Source organism: Genypterus blacodes, unplaced genomic scaffold (genome assembly GCF_046128005.1).
Source record: "Genypterus blacodes isolate CSIRO-AG114 ecotype Tasmania unplaced genomic scaffold, CSIRO-AGI_Gbla_v1 ptg000111l_1, whole genome shotgun sequence".
In the NCBI taxonomy this organism is placed as follows: domain Eukaryota; kingdom Metazoa; phylum Chordata; class Actinopteri; order Ophidiiformes; family Ophidiidae; genus Genypterus; species Genypterus blacodes.
In genome coordinates, this window is record NW_027466915.1 from 5,239,491 (window position 1) to 5,256,429 (window position 16,939).

At 39.1% G+C, this 16,939-nt stretch overlaps 1 protein-coding gene across 2 annotated transcripts in view; it reads left to right on the plus strand.

Annotated features, from left to right (window-relative positions):
• zbtb16a (zinc finger and BTB domain containing 16a) overlaps positions 1-16,001 on the plus strand; it is a 116,339-nt gene extending 100,338 nt beyond the window's left edge. The window contains exons 5-7 of one of the 2 annotated variants that reach the window (XM_076161300.1): positions 1,528-1,698; positions 7,918-8,085; positions 10,366-16,001. In XM_076161300.1, coding sequence (XP_076017415.1) covers positions 1,528-1,698; positions 7,918-8,085; positions 10,366-10,595 — 569 coding nt within the window. In that variant the 3' untranslated portion in view covers positions 10,596-16,001. Of the gene's footprint in view, positions 1-1,527; positions 1,699-7,914; positions 8,086-10,365 lie in introns of both variants that reach the window. The other variant, XM_076161299.1, reaches the window with a different exon arrangement.
• The last annotated feature ends 938 nt before the right edge of the window (positions 16,002-16,939 follow it).

Below are 16,939 nucleotides of genomic sequence, written 5' to 3' on the forward strand. Positions count from 1 at the left end.
GAGAATAAAATGTAGGAAAGCTTAAAGCCTGTACACTCCCACTGTAAAAACCATGATTTGTGGTTAACGCACCACGTAGCACAGGTACAGCCTTTTTAGTGCATCAGTCATCCAACCCGACAGCCGAGTCTGGCAGACACAGCCAAATAAGGTGAAAGTAGAGTTAGGCTAATATCTTACTGCCATAAGTAGTGCAGTAATGCATGTTTTCAACATGATAAAAATGTTGAAAATACTTAAATCCTGTAGAGAAGTCTGTGTATATAACACAAAATGAAGCACACACACACACAGAGAGCTTAAGTTAAAGCTCGATGAGCTTTGCCGATATCTATTTTTACTGAGACACCCACCACTGTCTGTAGGCCATGCACACATTTGATTTCTTTCTTTTGGTGTGTTTGTTTCTACGTCCCTTTCTTTCCTGGTACAAAAAATGTGTCACCTGTCCGTGCCAACTTCTGCCCTCATCCTTTTTCTGTCCCTCCCCATCGTTTTGCATGTAGTGCAGCATAGACAGTGATTGATCTGCCATGGAGGCTGCTGTGGGTCCTCCTCCTCCAGTGGTTATGAACATGAAGTGGGCTGCTCTTCATAGATTTTTAAATTAGTGTCAGCTTTGCCCCAAAGATGTGTTATTGACTGATGAAATAGAAACTGAGCTCCAAACACTCAGTCCTTCCCCAGAGTTTTCCCCAGCCTGGTAATTGAAAAGTGTGAAGGCAGTGTGTTCAAAGGAGTGTGTGTGTGTGTGTGTGTGTGTGTGTGTGTGTGTGTGTGTGTGTGTGTGTGTGTGTGTGTGTGTGTGTGTGTGTGTGTGTGTGTGTGTGTGTGTGTGTGTGTGTGTGTGTGTGCGCTTGCTTGCTAGCTACTGTGCACTGTTTATCTCTGCTGGAGAAAAATGCACAGTGCTTGCTCTACTCAAGATTCAATTGAAGTAATTCATAGGAGATCTTAATCTTTGTACGCATCCTGAAAGATGAGCATTGCCTGCACCTTTAATCCCATAAATAGTCTATGTTTCACATAAATAGCCTATAATGTGTCTCCGCTACAGCCCCATTCCACAGCTGTTCACTCACAGTCCTCGGTGTGATTTGTCCGAACAAAGCTAAGTTCTTGTTGTAGTTCTAGCTTAACGGATCATATCAGTTGTTGTTTTTTCAGATGGGTCAATAATATAAATGATTGCTATATACTGGGGAAAAAATGATCATGGAGGGGACTTCCTCTTCCTCTGACCATGACCCAGACTGACCAAGACACAGCCTTAGAAATGTGTTTGAGTGTGAAGTTATAATGTAAAAACTTTTTTTTATTTTCTGGGGTTCTTTTCAGTGTCAGTTTTTGCCGCTAAATCAGAACCTACTGAACAACACTCACTCTGAATGGTCCAGATACATTGTTGTGCAAAAACCCTGAATGCAGTTTTGTCAAGGTTGGGCTTAGAATCATGGATCCAATTAAAAATGCTTTAGTATCCGTGATCTTTAACTCCCTTGTTGTGTCTTTACTGTTGTCCTGCAGGTTCAGACATGGCCATCTTCTGCCTGCTATGTGGGAAGCGTTTCCAGACACAAACCGCATTGCAGCAGCACATGGAGGTTCATGCCGGCGTTCGCAGCTACATTTGCAGCGAATGCAATCGGACTTTCCCGAGCCATACTGCACTCAAACGTCACCTTCGTTCACACACAGGTCAGTGGAAGATTTTACTTAACTAAATTCACGAGGGTGGTGTAGCCTCAAATTCATACAGTGCATGACCCAGCAATTTCATTTATTGTTATTGTATATTATTTTAGTTATTTTAAGAGAACTTAAAGCGGAAAGTCATTGTAAGGAATAATGTTCCTACTCAACATATTATTGTATTTTTGCTCATTAATCAGCCAATGAAATTGTATTTGTGTTGCAATTTTTTACAATTTACATCAGAGTATATCAGAGTTCCTTCGAGAGCCATTTCATTGATGGAACAAAGTCCCAAAGAAGAAATGAAATAAAGAAAACACTGGAGTTAAAAAGATATTAATATATGAATATATCAAATGTATATCTAAACAAATACACGATACAGAAATAATGTGAAATAAAATAAACTTGAAAAATCATAAAATATATCAAATAATGTTGAAAATGCATGAATACAATGTTACAATTACATAGAAGTGTAATATATATAAAAAATAAGTAAATAAAATAAGTTAATGAATGTGTAAAACACATGAAGGAATAGAATTTCTAGGATTGATTAAAAGTTGATTGAAATAGTAACTAGAAATTTATGGAATATGTTATATATATTGATGTATATTGACAATATATTTAACATGTTGAATATTTAGGATCCACTGTGAGGGAAATCTTTGGATATGTAGTGTGCCAGTGTGTTTGCTCACCAAACTACAAAAACAAAACACTGTGAAATCATAGCCTCACATATTCAACATCTGCTTTGATTTTAATGAGTCCAGCAATAACTTCTGTCTTTGCTTATTCTTCATTGGCAATGCTGTAGTACTAATGGGTGGTTCTTTCTCTAGCAGACAAACCAAAAAACAATCCAAAGCCATGACAGAACATGAACACATGGAAATGAATCCTACTGCCTCCCTCCCCTCTTTCTTTCTTTCTTTCTTTCTTTCTTTCGTTCGTTCGTTCGTTCGTTCGTTCGTTCGTTCGTTCGTTCGTTCGTTGGTTCGTTCGTTGGTTCGTTTGTTGGTTCGTTCTTTCTTTCTTTCTTTCTTTCTTTCTTTCTTTCTTTCTTTCTTTCTTTCTTTCTTTCTCTCTTTCCCTCTCTCTCTCTCTTTCTCTCTCTCTCTCTTTCTCTGCCTACCCAGCCTCCTGTATGTGACCTTAACTAACAGTCTCACTGTCAGAGCGGATTTAGCTCACCAGCTCACAGATAAATATTTGAAATGAAAGATAGTGAAATGAGAGCAATTTACAAGCCAGACGACTACAACATTAGTGTGTGGTGGTGGGGAGGGTACAGTACCACTGCACACACATCTGCCCTGGCTAGCAGACACAATGAACATCTTTCATCCTCATATGTCACCTCAGTTTTTCTGTGGAGCTGCAGATGAGAACATGAACCATTCCATTGTGGCCGTGTGTTAAATCACAGTAAGCCAGCCGTGGAAGCAATCGCTTAAACATGATGTGGGGCCTTTTGTCAGGAGATCATAATGTCACCAACTCACATCACAGGCACAAAGATGGCCAAGGCATGATACTCGGCTTAAAATAATGTGTAAAAGCAAGCCGAAAATACATCACAAGTCAGCTGAACCTTGTTTCTTTATTGACACATGTTCAAGTCCAGAATGTCATTTGTTGGTGACCATGTAATATAGTGTATAAAAATTATAGTGGTGTAAATAAATGAAGTAAGTGTCATTATTACTTTTGTTATTTTTACATTTCAGTATATTGCAGCAGGTAGAAATTGAAAAAATGTAGCAGTTAGTTAATCACTCATCTAATATGATTTGCGTTATCTCCTTCACTGTAGAAAATCACCTAAATCTGTGGTGGAGTGAATAAGACAGGTCACCTTATAGGAACAACAGCTCCCATCAACTGAAATACCTGAAACAAAATAGCCTTAAGATCTTCATTCTGTTCTGTCAGTTGACAACAGAAATTAGCAGAAAGCACTTTTATGGCAATCTGGATCTGTTTTTCATTTTGACCTGACTGCTGTCTTACCTTTGAAAGCAGCCTGGGGTCTGTATGCTCTGACACATGATCACCATTTAGGATGGGGAGGAAACATTGATTTAATGGTGTTAATTTTGGCATACTGATCTCTCCAATTCTTCTTCAGTGTGTCTATCATCACCATTTCTTTCCTTAATTTTCCACCATTTCACCTTGTAATACCTCAGAATGATAAACATTCATTGCTTTGATACAGAGGTACCATGGGGTGTAAACTTGGGTTCTACAGTATAGCACCACAAAATGGCCATCCCTGTCTATAATAATTAACCATATCATTTGCTCACTTAAACAACATTCGTTTTGTCGTAGATTCTTTGTTTGAAGATGAATCAGAACATTAGAGGCCATGTCCTTTTCTGTACATAGTTTATTTAAATGTTTTTTCCACCACACCTTTCTTTCATCGTATGTATTTGTCATTATTCCTCACAATTTTCCCATTTGATTGCTGTTGATCAACTGTGTTTACACTTGAACACAAAGGCCTTACATAAAAAAAACGTGTTGATCTGGGATCTGTCTGCATTGTGGTATTGTGATAACTATCATTTTATTATTTTTTTAAATTAATTAATAGCATGAAGGTGAGGTGGGAATGAGTTGTATGGATAAGATTAACACCTGGCTGTGACATGGCATGCTGTGTGCCTTTACACTGCAACATTTGTCTTTCTGTATGTAGCTAACGTGTTTGAATGCTGAGTTGTAGACCAAAAGTCGACCAGACTAGAGTAGAAAATTCTTACTATGATAAAGTGTGGGTTTTTACACAGATCCAGACACAGAAGCCTTCTCTTAATTCAGTATTTTAATTTTCTGTAATTAAAATGTAAAATTAAGACGATGCCAGACAACACACACACATAACCACACTTTTTCTCTCTTCCCATACCAGACTTTCATTAATATTCTGTTGTTGTGCCCTGTCTGTGTGTAAGTGTCTGAGTCTGTGTGTGATTTTTTTTTTCTCTGAGCCAATTTGGTGTCTGCTGTGGCAGGGTGTTTTGTGTTCGCAGCTGTATTTGGGGGGGTGGGGGTGCTTGTATTGAGGCAGTCCAGTGATTTACAGCCTCTCAACGTGTATAATGAACACGCTCTAGGTGCCCACGGGTGCATGCACCCACAGAGGGGCTTTGGGTGTCAAAGGAGGTGAGAGGGATGGAGGCAGTAAATATAGAGACAGGAGGTTGGGAAACGCAGGTGGTGATGCTTGGGGGCACCCAAGGGTCCACTCATCATGCCATGGTTCCACCTCACTGTGCTTGGTCCTCATCTGTGGCCTCGCTGCCATGTGGAGATGAGAGATAGAAGAGGGAGTGATGAAGAAAAGACAGATGTGAGAGAGAGAGACACAGAGGAGAACGAAGTGATGGAGGACAGTTTCAGATTTCAAGAGGACATCTACCGCGATTCTATCATACTCACAAGTCAATTCTAGCAGAATGGCCTTTTAATCTCCAAAATGTGATTATACAATTGCTTTCAATTTGTTTAAAGCTGGGCAGCAACTTTGCACTTTGGTGGCCCCAAGTGGTCATTAGATAGAAACCCCACGTATCAGGTTGGAGCAGGAGCCACCTCACAACTGTATTTAGTCTGCCTACCACCAGACCTGCTATTTGCACTTCTGTTTCACTGTGTAAACATTTATTATGAGTAAGTATTTCATGTTTCCATGTTTCTAGGCCTGGTTTAAAGTATTTGTTTACCACTTTTACATATTTCTTGTTCAATAGATCCCATTCTGGCAATCAGCAGCACATATTATACAAAGTATTTTATTTCAGGAGACCAACAGACGTATCAGTATCATTCAATTACATTTCATTCAGCTTTAATTTATAAAGTGCCAAATCAAATTATACGTTTTCTCAAGGCACTTAACATACAGAGTATTTAAAGAAGCCCAACATTATTATGAGCAAGCACTCAGGAAAACTCCCCTTTAACAGGAAGAAACCTCAGGCATGACCTCACACTCAATAAACCCTCCTCACAACGAATGTTGACAAAAAATTAACATTTGTTTATTGTGCTTCTATGTCATCTTTGTGCAAATCGTAAGTTCAGCGTTGTCCAGAGTAGAGCTGAGTCCTGTTTCCCAGTCTTCTCTGTTCCTTCGGAATGTCAAGCGCTACTTCTGGGCCAGGGGTCCTCGCCACGGTGGCTCTCTCTCTGGGTTAGGACAGTAACCAGTCTCCTTCCCTCCTTTTCCTTTTGCCCAGTGCTATATTCAAAATGATAGTAATGTAATATTCTGATTTATATTGAAGATATATTTTGAGTAACTAGAGCAGCATCTATAGCATCCATAGGCCTCCTCTGCGCACACGCCAGTGTGATCGTAGGTCCTAATTAAATGGTAGTTGAATCCGAGCTCAATTGTTATTCTTGTGGTGTTGTGCGAGCCCACTGAGCTCTGTGATGGATTGTGATCTCTGCTGTGGTTGAAACACTAATAACAACACCGTGTCTTACAGCAGCAGCCACTGATAACTTCATGCAGACAAATAAAGATTGTCACTTTATGGATTTTTTTCTCTTACCCAACCCCCATCCCTACGGTATATACCCACATTCTCTGCTCCCTCCTCTAAATTCTATGCTTCCTCATCCCTTTGCATCCAACATCACAAGGCATTGTGAAAAATGTGAGCAGCAGTTAAATGAAATCAATTTTTCATTCATCTTTCTCTCTCCTAGATTAATCAAAAAAATGTAGATATACTGTACACACAGACACCATAAAATCCTTAAATACGCAGGGTGGATCTGAAACTGTGTCTTAACAGCAGGACAGCCGGAGCGGCACATAACGAGAAATGCAATTTACTTGGCACATTGTTTCTCGGACAGGCAGATAATGAAAGGTGTAGGTCATTGATGGTGAGTTAAACCTGTAGCAGTGGTGTACAATACATTAAATATCTACAAGATTAGTTAGCTGGCGAGAGGAGTACAGTGGGAAGTCAAATGATGCAAAGAGCAGCTCCTCATCAAACATGGGAATGCAATTATAATTGTCTGCTAATGAGAGCCTCCTGCAAATCATAATATCCCTGATCATTGACATCCGAATATCCATTTTGCTGCCTGGTGGGAGGCACTTCTCTGCCAATGGAATTGGAATTCCTTTTAGAAAGGTGCTGATATATATGGTGTGTTGTTCCAGCAGCAGAGGAACTAGTGAAGGATCGAATACAACACTCTACCTGCTGGCAGCTTAGAGCAGCGTTTTTCAACCTTTTTTGAGCCAAGGCACATTTTTTACATGAACAAAATCCTGATGAGGACTAATTAAGTTAAGTTGGATAATTTCCCACGGCACACCTGACGATCTCTCACGGCACACTAGTGTGAAAAACACTGGCTTAGAGAGTCAAAGTCGCATCAGTTCATTTGAAAGAAGAATGATCCCACCATTTTTTTCTACCTTACATTCAGGATTTCTATCCTCATCTCTCTCCTGTTGTTTGATCCAGGGTAGAATCAGGTACTGTTTATTTGGGTACCATTCTGCTTGATGTTGGTGCTGTAATTACCACAATCTACGTTACAGCCTGTAACCTTTCAACTAAATTTTCATCACCATTTAGAATTTTTGTGTATGTCTTGACAATTATGGGTCAATTGAGCACGGCATAGCCTATTGACCTACTATTTGCTATTTACACTGTTAAATTTCATCAGTGAGAGACAGAGTCATAATTGGAGGCCTACTTTGTCTTGGCGGAGGTATGCACTCCTATCTGTCAAGGATTTCCTTTCATCACCACTTTTTACACTCGTACAAACCATTCAATTCACATTGTCACTTTTGAGGATTTAGTTTGTGCTGATGTTGTACTTGACTATATTATATTGAAACACATTCCATTACATGCTGTGTATGCATGAGTTCAGTTGAGGTTGTAGGTTATCTATGATTGTCCAAAATACAACATAACAGTATATCAATTATGGCAACAGGCATATCTTAAGCATCATCTCATAAATACAAGCCCTGAGCTCACAGTGCTTCAGTTTCCACTTAACTTGTCTGCAAACCATGTAAATGAAATCAAGGATTAGTTTTGACCTTGCCCTGGCCTTCCACCCATACCCGAATACCTGCCGGACAGATTTAGTTTTTATTATCTCACCTCCAGCTAAAAATAACTTTGCTTTTCTCCCATGTTGCAGCAGGCGACCACCCATTCGAGTGCGAGTTCTGTGGAAGCTGCTTCCGAGATGAGAGCACACTGAAGGGCCACAAGCGCATCCACACAGGAGAGAAGCCCTATGAATGTAACGGCTGTGGAAAAAAATTCAGCCTCAAGCACCAGCTGGAGACCCACTACCGTGTGCACACAGGTAAGCAGTGCTCGCCCTGTCTTTATAATAACCCAAATGTGTCCATGTAAAATATATCATACTTTCAATCTTCATCAAAACATGTTTGAAGAGTGTTTGCTGTTATATATACAAGACTAATTATTATGATGCACATTTTGTGTTAATTTTATTTTACATTGTGGCATATTCAACCACTCATGAACTCCGTTTGGAGCTTTGAGTAGAGCTTTGAGTCAGAATGATTTTTGTGAGTGCCCCAGAACTGATTGTTAATTATTTAGTCATTGGTTTTAAAGGCCAGTATCCTCATAAGCTGTGTACGGGATGTAATTTACGTATATATTCAGAAGAAATGTGTGGCTTCTAGATAAGCAAATGCTGTAGGAACCCGTAGATAAAGACAGAGCGCATTGTGTCATATTATGAAAAGCACACCCTCTAGGGGAAAAGCAGTCAGTGCAAATCTTTGTGACTTTTCACTCTGCACTCTGTTCCAATCAGCACTCATGCCACTTTAGATTTATTTATTAGTAATAGTCTGTTTTTTTATGACATATTTTTATTCTGTCGTATATAGTCTGGTCTGCACTTTATTCCATTTTCCCTGATACTTAGTACTTTGCAAAATCTTTTTATTGCACTGAATTCAATTCAATTTCAATATGCTGCTGTTGTTGTCACGCCATAAAGAATTTCAATGTTCAGTATGACCTGTGTGTTACTGTGCACATGACAAAACAACTCAATGTACCTTCTCCCTGCCTTCCACATCTGACCAGAAGTGGCTGCTGTGACCACCTATGTGAATATTGTCAATGCTTTTGCCTTAGCAAAGTTGTCATCCAATTTACAGCTGGGTAACATATTTGACAAATTGCCTGCTGTGTCAGAATCCCCTTTCTCTCCACCATTCCATGACAAATTATTGCTCCACTTCTTCTATCATTGTGATATGAATGGAGCATTATACTTTTCTGTACTTCCAGTCATATGTTGGAATATAATGATATAGAATATTGCAAAGTTGTTGGACAGTCTGTGTTTAAGACAGTAACTTGATGAATCTTTTGGTTCCTGTGATACTGTAGGTGCATGTCTCAGAAGGCTGTATATGGATCCCATTATATTTACAGCCCCATAAAGATGTTGACACAATAATAATCTTGGTGCCCTAGAGAAGCAGTGCAAGCTGGCTACCAGACTGTGAGCGAGTATACCACAAGTGCTTACCCGGCTGGCACACAGCCAACACATCTTTGCTTTCTCCATCTTTGACACACAGACACACAACAGCCGACTCCCATCTCACATTCAATAAGCCAGCTGTTAAGTCACACTATCAAGGCAGCCAGTCCAATAATGCCCCCCATCCACTCTTTTCTCCTTTGTGTGTGTGTGTGTGTTGTGGGGGGCGTTTCGCGTTAAGCCAGACAGCAAGAACAGATAACAACAGCAAGTGACAAGCTCACAGTCAAAGGCCACGTCACACAAAAGGGAGCCGCTTGATGAATCATCGACATTGGCAACCTATCCCCACCCTAACCCCCTCCACACAACCTAAATGCCAATAGCAGATCAATACCTAAGCCCCATTTGCAATTCATTATTAGGCAGTTATTTGAAGCAAACCTATTTACAGGTTGGTTATCAATATTGACATCAGGCCCATGGAAGTGTCCACACTGCTATGTGACCTATAACTCTGTATTTACTGTATTATGTGTATTATTGGCTAAACAATAGCCGTAGTCAGGAAGGACGAAGGTGAGCAGCAGCAGGGTCTTGAAGCTACTTATTTTCACCATGCTTGTATTCAGCCTGAAATGTGACAGTGAGCACTGGGCAAGATCACTTCCGACAGTTCAGTTCATTTCAAATGCCATTGGTAAAGGTCAGGTTTTACATGTCTGATTTGCATCTGTCAGGCAGAGTGCTGGTGTATTATTCCCTTCCATCACTTGAATCATTAGTGCATTTAAAAAGGCTGCTGTTGCTGAATGAAAATGTGCCTCCTAAAGGTAGCACCCCACAGCAAGAAATGTGTGCGGTGCTTGGATTTATGGCACATTTATGGCACATCAGACATCTGCAATTACAGGAGCTATATATAGATTTGTTGAATAAATGTAGTTGATAAAAGTGACACTTGCACTTAATAAAAACACAACATATTCTTCTGGAGATCTAAGTGTAATGATGAGACAAACAAAGTAATAAAAGATAAAAACTAACTGTGGCTAATTTTTAATAATATAAATAATGCAACTGTTTTCTTCAACCCCACTCCATCGACTTTAGGTGAGAAGCCATTCGAGTGCAAGTTGTGCCACCAGCGATCCAGGGACTACTCTGCCATGATCAAACACCTACGCACCCATAATGGCGCCTCACCTTATCAATGCACCATCTGCCTGGAGTACTGCCCCAGCCTGTCAGCCATGCAGAAGCACATGAAGGGCCACAAGCCTGAAGACATCCCCCCAGACTGGCGCATAGAGAAGACCTACCTGTACCTCTGCTATGTCTGAGGAGTGTGAAATGAGGGCTGGGGTTATATGTGGGATTTGAATGGGGCTGGTATGTAGGGCAAATGTAGTCAGCCAGATAGGAGCCATGACCAGCTGAAATGTGTTGGAGTGGGACAATAGAAGAGTGTGGGAGAACAGTTGAGTAATGTCTATGACATGAGACTCAAAAGCAAGAGGGTTCATTTTCTTTTTCTTTTCATGCAAAAGTGGCAACATCAAATGGCAAATGGTGGCAATGATGGGACTAAACGTGCTAAGAAGAGGAACACTTGGACCAGGAGAAAGATTCTCTACAACTCTTTGGATTCACTGGGTCATTCACCACTACATGTCATTGCTCTAGGTTGTTACTTGGAGCACTCAAAGCTGCAAATAAATTACTTTTCGGATACTGCCACCAGCGGAGGTGGGAAAGCAGATTCTCAAGGGCTATCTAAATTCATCATACATGTATTTACTTCTGAAACATTGGTGGATTTCAGTTGTCATTGTAGTTAAGTTAGTTAAGGTTCGGGATACAGAAATGTCATGAACATATAAACATGACATATAAATTTGGAGACAGCTTCTTTCAGAAGTCAACATAATTTCAATTATGGCCACAATACAATTATCTTTGAAATGGACTGAGATCTACATTTCCAAAACTATTGTTTTTGAAATTCTGATTTGCTATTACTTAGAAACTGACCAAAGTGTTTATCATACCGTGCATGTTTTGTCACCTTTCATGCTGCTGAGCAGTAGGAGCAGGTCTACACAGATATCTTTTAATAAACCTTTTCCAGACATAAGATCCTTTAGATTCTCTTAAATTAGTGAGATAGCCCATGAGAATCAGCAGCAGAACAGATGGGACATGCAGTAGAGTAGACAATATGGTGGAAATGGGTGGATGGGTCACAGAAATTATGCTAGTGCTGCTTGTTGTCGTCGTTTTCTCAGCAGTCTTGCCTGGTTCTGCATCTCTGACAGATAATGGCTAGAAGGTAGAGTCACCTCTGGCCACCTTCTGTTCAGAGAACCCAACTATTATTTAGCTCTGTATTTTGGTTTATTATGGCTTGATTGCACAGGTAAAACATATTACGACAACAGTCTCTGTTCGATGTGATTGAGATATACATTTTTCCAGAGGGGCATCTTGCTGAAAACTATATAGATAGCTGGGCTGGTATTAACAGTGTACATTTAACCAGATGTCTATCCATTTTTCTCACAGTAGGAACTACACAAACTGACAAGTAAACAGTACTACAATAACTTGTGATCTGTCCATTCATGACAGTGATGAAAACTAAATGGAGGAGGCTACTTTCGCTGTGAGTTGTTTGACATTAACAGTTCGTGGTTAATGTTTGTAATGCCTTAATTACACTTCTTAACCGCTGTCAAAGGCGTGGTAGCATATATTATATCAGGCTTTACACTCTTCGTTGCCATTTGGAATGTGGAAGACTGTAAGCCAAGTTTGGAACTCAAATGTGTAGCCGTCAGTTTGTGTTCTTTTCAAGTAAACAGCAAAATGTAATATTCGATGGCTTTGACAACTTTTACTAATGTCAGGCTGTTGCGCTTGATAGACTCTGAAATCAATATGATCCTGATAGCCATATTGGGGCATGTCTTTTGAAAGCGCAATAACCATATTCTAAGATTTGACATTTACATTCAGATCGGGTTATGAATCTGCCCATACTCTCAAACGCTAACTCATTAGCACTTAGTTCCAGTCAAAGATTTAAGCACAGCATATTGTAGACCTATCCATGCGTTAAACTGACAAACAAACCTGAGCACAGTCTTCGTCTGGCCATTGTGTAAACATGATAATACACCATGTGAATTGTGAACTCATTTGGTAAACGCCACTCCACCTCTTGTTGCCACCTTACCTGTTTGTCCACAAGATAACTCTGTGTATTTCGATTCTGTGTTTGCTGGCAGCACTGGATTGTGCACAACCTCCAGAATTAATGCTACGTTTTCATGAGATGCTGTAGCTACAAAAATGCTAAGGACAGTACTGTTATATCCCAGGCACAGCAACAAGCAGAAAATGATTGATAGTTATGATAAGAAACTGATTGAGCACAGGAATGACGTTTCGAGTAGATCATTTCTCTTCATCTTCATCTTCATTCATCAAATCATTTTAAGATATTCTGGTGCGGCCAGGGGCTTTTATTTTCTAAATTGCCCCTTGGTGGATTTAATATTTAATCCAGTTTGACATCAAGTACACAAGCAGTATGCAAGCAACCACGCTTGCATCACAAATGTGGGTGGATGTGTACGTGTTTGTAGAGCTAATGCTAAGGATAAATTTGGCTTTAGCTGGAAGTGACAGGTGTTATTGTTTCGTCTAAGGCATTATGAACATGACTATGTCACAGTGATAGCAGATCATCACATGTCTGAAAGGGAGGGGAAATCACTGAAATGGCGAGACATGGCTCAGCAGGTTAGTGGGCGACCAGTAAGACAACAGAATCTACCCTTTGTGGTTTTGTTGCGGCGCCTCATCTCTCTCGTGTCCTGTTGATATTCGATCTCAGCATATTTTACTTGAATTACCTCGTTTCTGTGACCTCATATTGCTTGTGTATTTTAATTTCCCCTTTTGGTTCATTTGTATTTTTTGTTAATGAGTATATGTGCATTGCACATGACATAGTGACGTGTCTGCAGAAAGTTAAGTGCCACGGTAAAGAGATTTGTTCTTGTTTGTTTTTCTGAAGAGTATTTCTTTGTGCATTACTTGTTACCAAACTTTGTATTATTAATCCTGCTTCTTAAAGAGCTGGAAGGTTTGGTCATTTGTTATACAAGCTACCTCTAAGTTGTTTTCTATTGTTGTTTTGGCAAAAGCACAACTTTTGTGTTGGTATTTTGCATTATTTCCTCCTTGCTACTTCATCTCATGCTTTTTTTTTTTTTTCAAATGTTGATTCATGATTGTCTGTTTTTAAGCAAACTCTATACAAAGGGGTATGAAATAACAGTAGTAGAGGTTGAGTAAAGAATGTTTATTGTTCTCTTTTAGTCTCCCCCTGCACCCCAACCATAGAGGAGCAGAAAAAAGCAATTCTGAAGCCTTAAGCAATGAGGAAGAGGGATGCGCAGACAAGAGGAACTACTTTGTGAGAGAGTTTGAAAACAAGAATTGAAACTTGAAAATATGTGAATAGAATTGTAGTTTTGTAAAGTGAAAAAATAAGGTTCATCAAGTTGCTGAACCGCCTGGGACAGGTCATATTTGCAGTCATGCAGAGCGCGTTCGACAATTTGAAGTGCAAGTGGTAATCAAAAAATGAAAAAGTAAAAGGTAAAAAGAGAGATTCTCAGATGAGAAATTAGATATTCCTGAACAAGAGCCAACAGAGGCACTTTGATATATAAGAATTGTGATATTTTTGTATTCAGTGTCGGTCCTTTTTCCATTTGTGGAGGGTTATAGCAGGGCACAAATATTTGTATTTCTTTTTTTTACCGATTTGTTTCGCTCTCTGGGTGTGAATAATTTTTGCCTTGCTCCTCTTTGATATTGTTGGACAAAAAATGTGTGTGATCATGTTGTAAAAAAATAAGTGTTGCTTTCTGGATGTCAATTGCATTGTAGGTGAATGACTAAATCTATCTGCCACAATTTTTACAAGTGTGTATGTATGTGACAAAGTAAAAACTATATATATCAAATGTGGGATGGAAGGGCAAAGCTGCCAAAGTGACCAATTAGATTTTGTCATTCACAATGTTTCAATCAAACTTGATTGTCGATGTGTTTTTTGTTTTTGTACTTGAAAAAATAAGAAGGGATGGCATGTCCCATGGTGTCTTGCCATTTTATTCTCAAACACTGTGAGCTGAGGGGCCTTTTCACCCTCGTGTAATATCCACCCACTATAATATACCCACTCATGGTTCAGTCTCTTACAATAGTGCAACACCTGATCAGTCACATTAATCCTTTCATTGTCTTCTGAATGTTTTCTACTTTTATGTGCGTCCGTGTGTCCATAAAGGTGTGTGTGTGTGTGTGTGTGGGTGTGTGTGTGTTGGTGGAAAAATGCACTAATCAGATCAGATACAAAATAAACTGATGTTCTATGCCACTTTTTTCTCTGTTGGAAAAATACTGTGTGTACACATTTGGCATTGATGTAGTTCTTCCCTCAGTGTTCCTCTGATGTTTCTGTACTATCTTTGTGCCTAAAATGGAAGTTGTTCAACAAAATATATCTGCTTAGTTTTGTATTTTCAGAAGAAAATTTAAATGGTGTCTCCAGCACACTAGGGATGTCATGATGCTAAAAAATGATTTTCCAGATGTTGATTTTATCCCAAACAAAACACTGCGGTTCACCCTGACTGCTGCTGAAACATGTTTTGGGATACAGTATGTTCCTCTCTCAGACCTTCAGCTGTGATTAGCACCGTAAGGCTTGAGGCAAGTTTTGGAACTTGGAATGAACAGATTTGTTGTGGTGAAACCTGAAATGATTTTCACTGTGGTTTCCAACTGAGATTATGTTTTCTCTTTTCAGTTTTAGTTTTAGGCAGCAACAGGTTTGTTGATGAAAACTTTATATTGCTCTTTAAATAAATAAAAAAGAAAGAGAAAACCTCCATTTGGGAAGGTTGGGTAAAGGGTTCATCCTGATGCTTTTTTCCTTGTTTAAAGTACTTTAAGGTTTTTGTATTAACACAGGGATGCTTTTGAAATTTTGAATCATGGCATCCCTGGAGCTGGCAATCTGTGTTTTGGTGTGATGTTTCTAGAGCAAAGTAGCCATTTCATGCAGTGTTGCAACGCATGTGCCATTGAGGTCTAGACTAAAACTGTTTGAGTAACAAAGCACCAAGACATTGTATTTTTTATATTAGCACTGAGGACCAACTGCCCTGTCGGACCAAGCGTAACAAAGCTTTTTATGTAACAAAGCTTTTCTCTCTGTGTCTTTCCCTGGCTTGTCTGTGCTACTTTTCTTCTCCATTGTTGTGACAGCACAAGTGCCAGTCAAGTTGCTCTGTATTAAGAAAAAAGAGTTTTTATTATGATTTGAATTGTTGTAGTTTTTGTCTACCTCAGCACCTAATCTTAGCCTAATCTTAGAGGGTGCCCAATTATTATTTTTTTTAAATTTTCTTTATTTCTTCCTTTGATGTGGTCAGTTGTATAATTTGTTTTAAATGCATTAGAGCTTTGCAAAGGTCCTCTGTCTTTTCCAGCGACAACGTGCTATTTTTTCCGTGGCAGTACGTTTCCTGTTGAGCTGTGCCACACAATCTATAGCCACCGTCTGTTGATATAGAGGTTGTTCTTTTATTTCCATGTAGAATCAGACACATCTCTCTGTAACATTTCAGTGTTGATGAAGTGTGAAAAAATAAAAATAAAAGATATTATGCTGCAGGTTCTCTTCTCCATGTTGTCACTCAATGTTGTGCCTTTGATAGGAAAAATAGAAGGATTAGTTCTCTTTTTTACATCCTACTAACAGGAGGTTGTTTTTGTAGGGCTTTCTTTTCTGGAATAATTGTTACTATGGCTCAAACACACACACAAATAACCAATTTTCCGTGTGTGTGTGTGTGCGTGTGTGTGTGTGTCATATCCAAACTGGAAGTAAAAATGCAACAATACAGGGAGTCAACTGCCAGTGCGGTCCCTTTTGCACATTATGGAGTACACAGAAACCAGATTTGAATCTGTCCATCTAAAGATGCAATTGATAACCAAGTGTAAATAAAAATGTGAAATGTAAAATATGATCAGGACACACACCAGATACAACATCTATGAAATTACTTTGTGTAAATAGGTTGCTTCTAATGATGCAGTGCAATTACTTCAGTCATCCATGTGTTGGTTCAATCCCAGTGGGCCAGAATGTTGTATGAATGTTGGGGGTAAGCTGGGTGTAAGTCTTGAGTGAATTGAGTGTCATGTATTGTGTATTATTATTTTCCTTTCTTTTCCATGTTTAAAACATTTTCGAAAATGCATAACCGCATGCTCATTGTCATTTGATACTATCTTCAATAAAATAAAAATACTGAAAACATTAATTCATTTTCATTCCTGGTTCATGAATTGAAATGTGATTATATACAGTATTTAATTACACCTAAATCATAAAGTACACTAGCTCATCACATAATTGCAATGAAATAAGTCATTTCACAAGCCATTTCAATTTCAACTGATGACATAAGATGAACAACAAACGTGCATTTTAAGCTTTGTGTATGTTTTTAAAAATGACTTCTCCCCATTTCCATCATTTGCAAGAGAATTATGATGTACAGTGAGGTGAAAATGTTAAAACTATCCTAAAAGA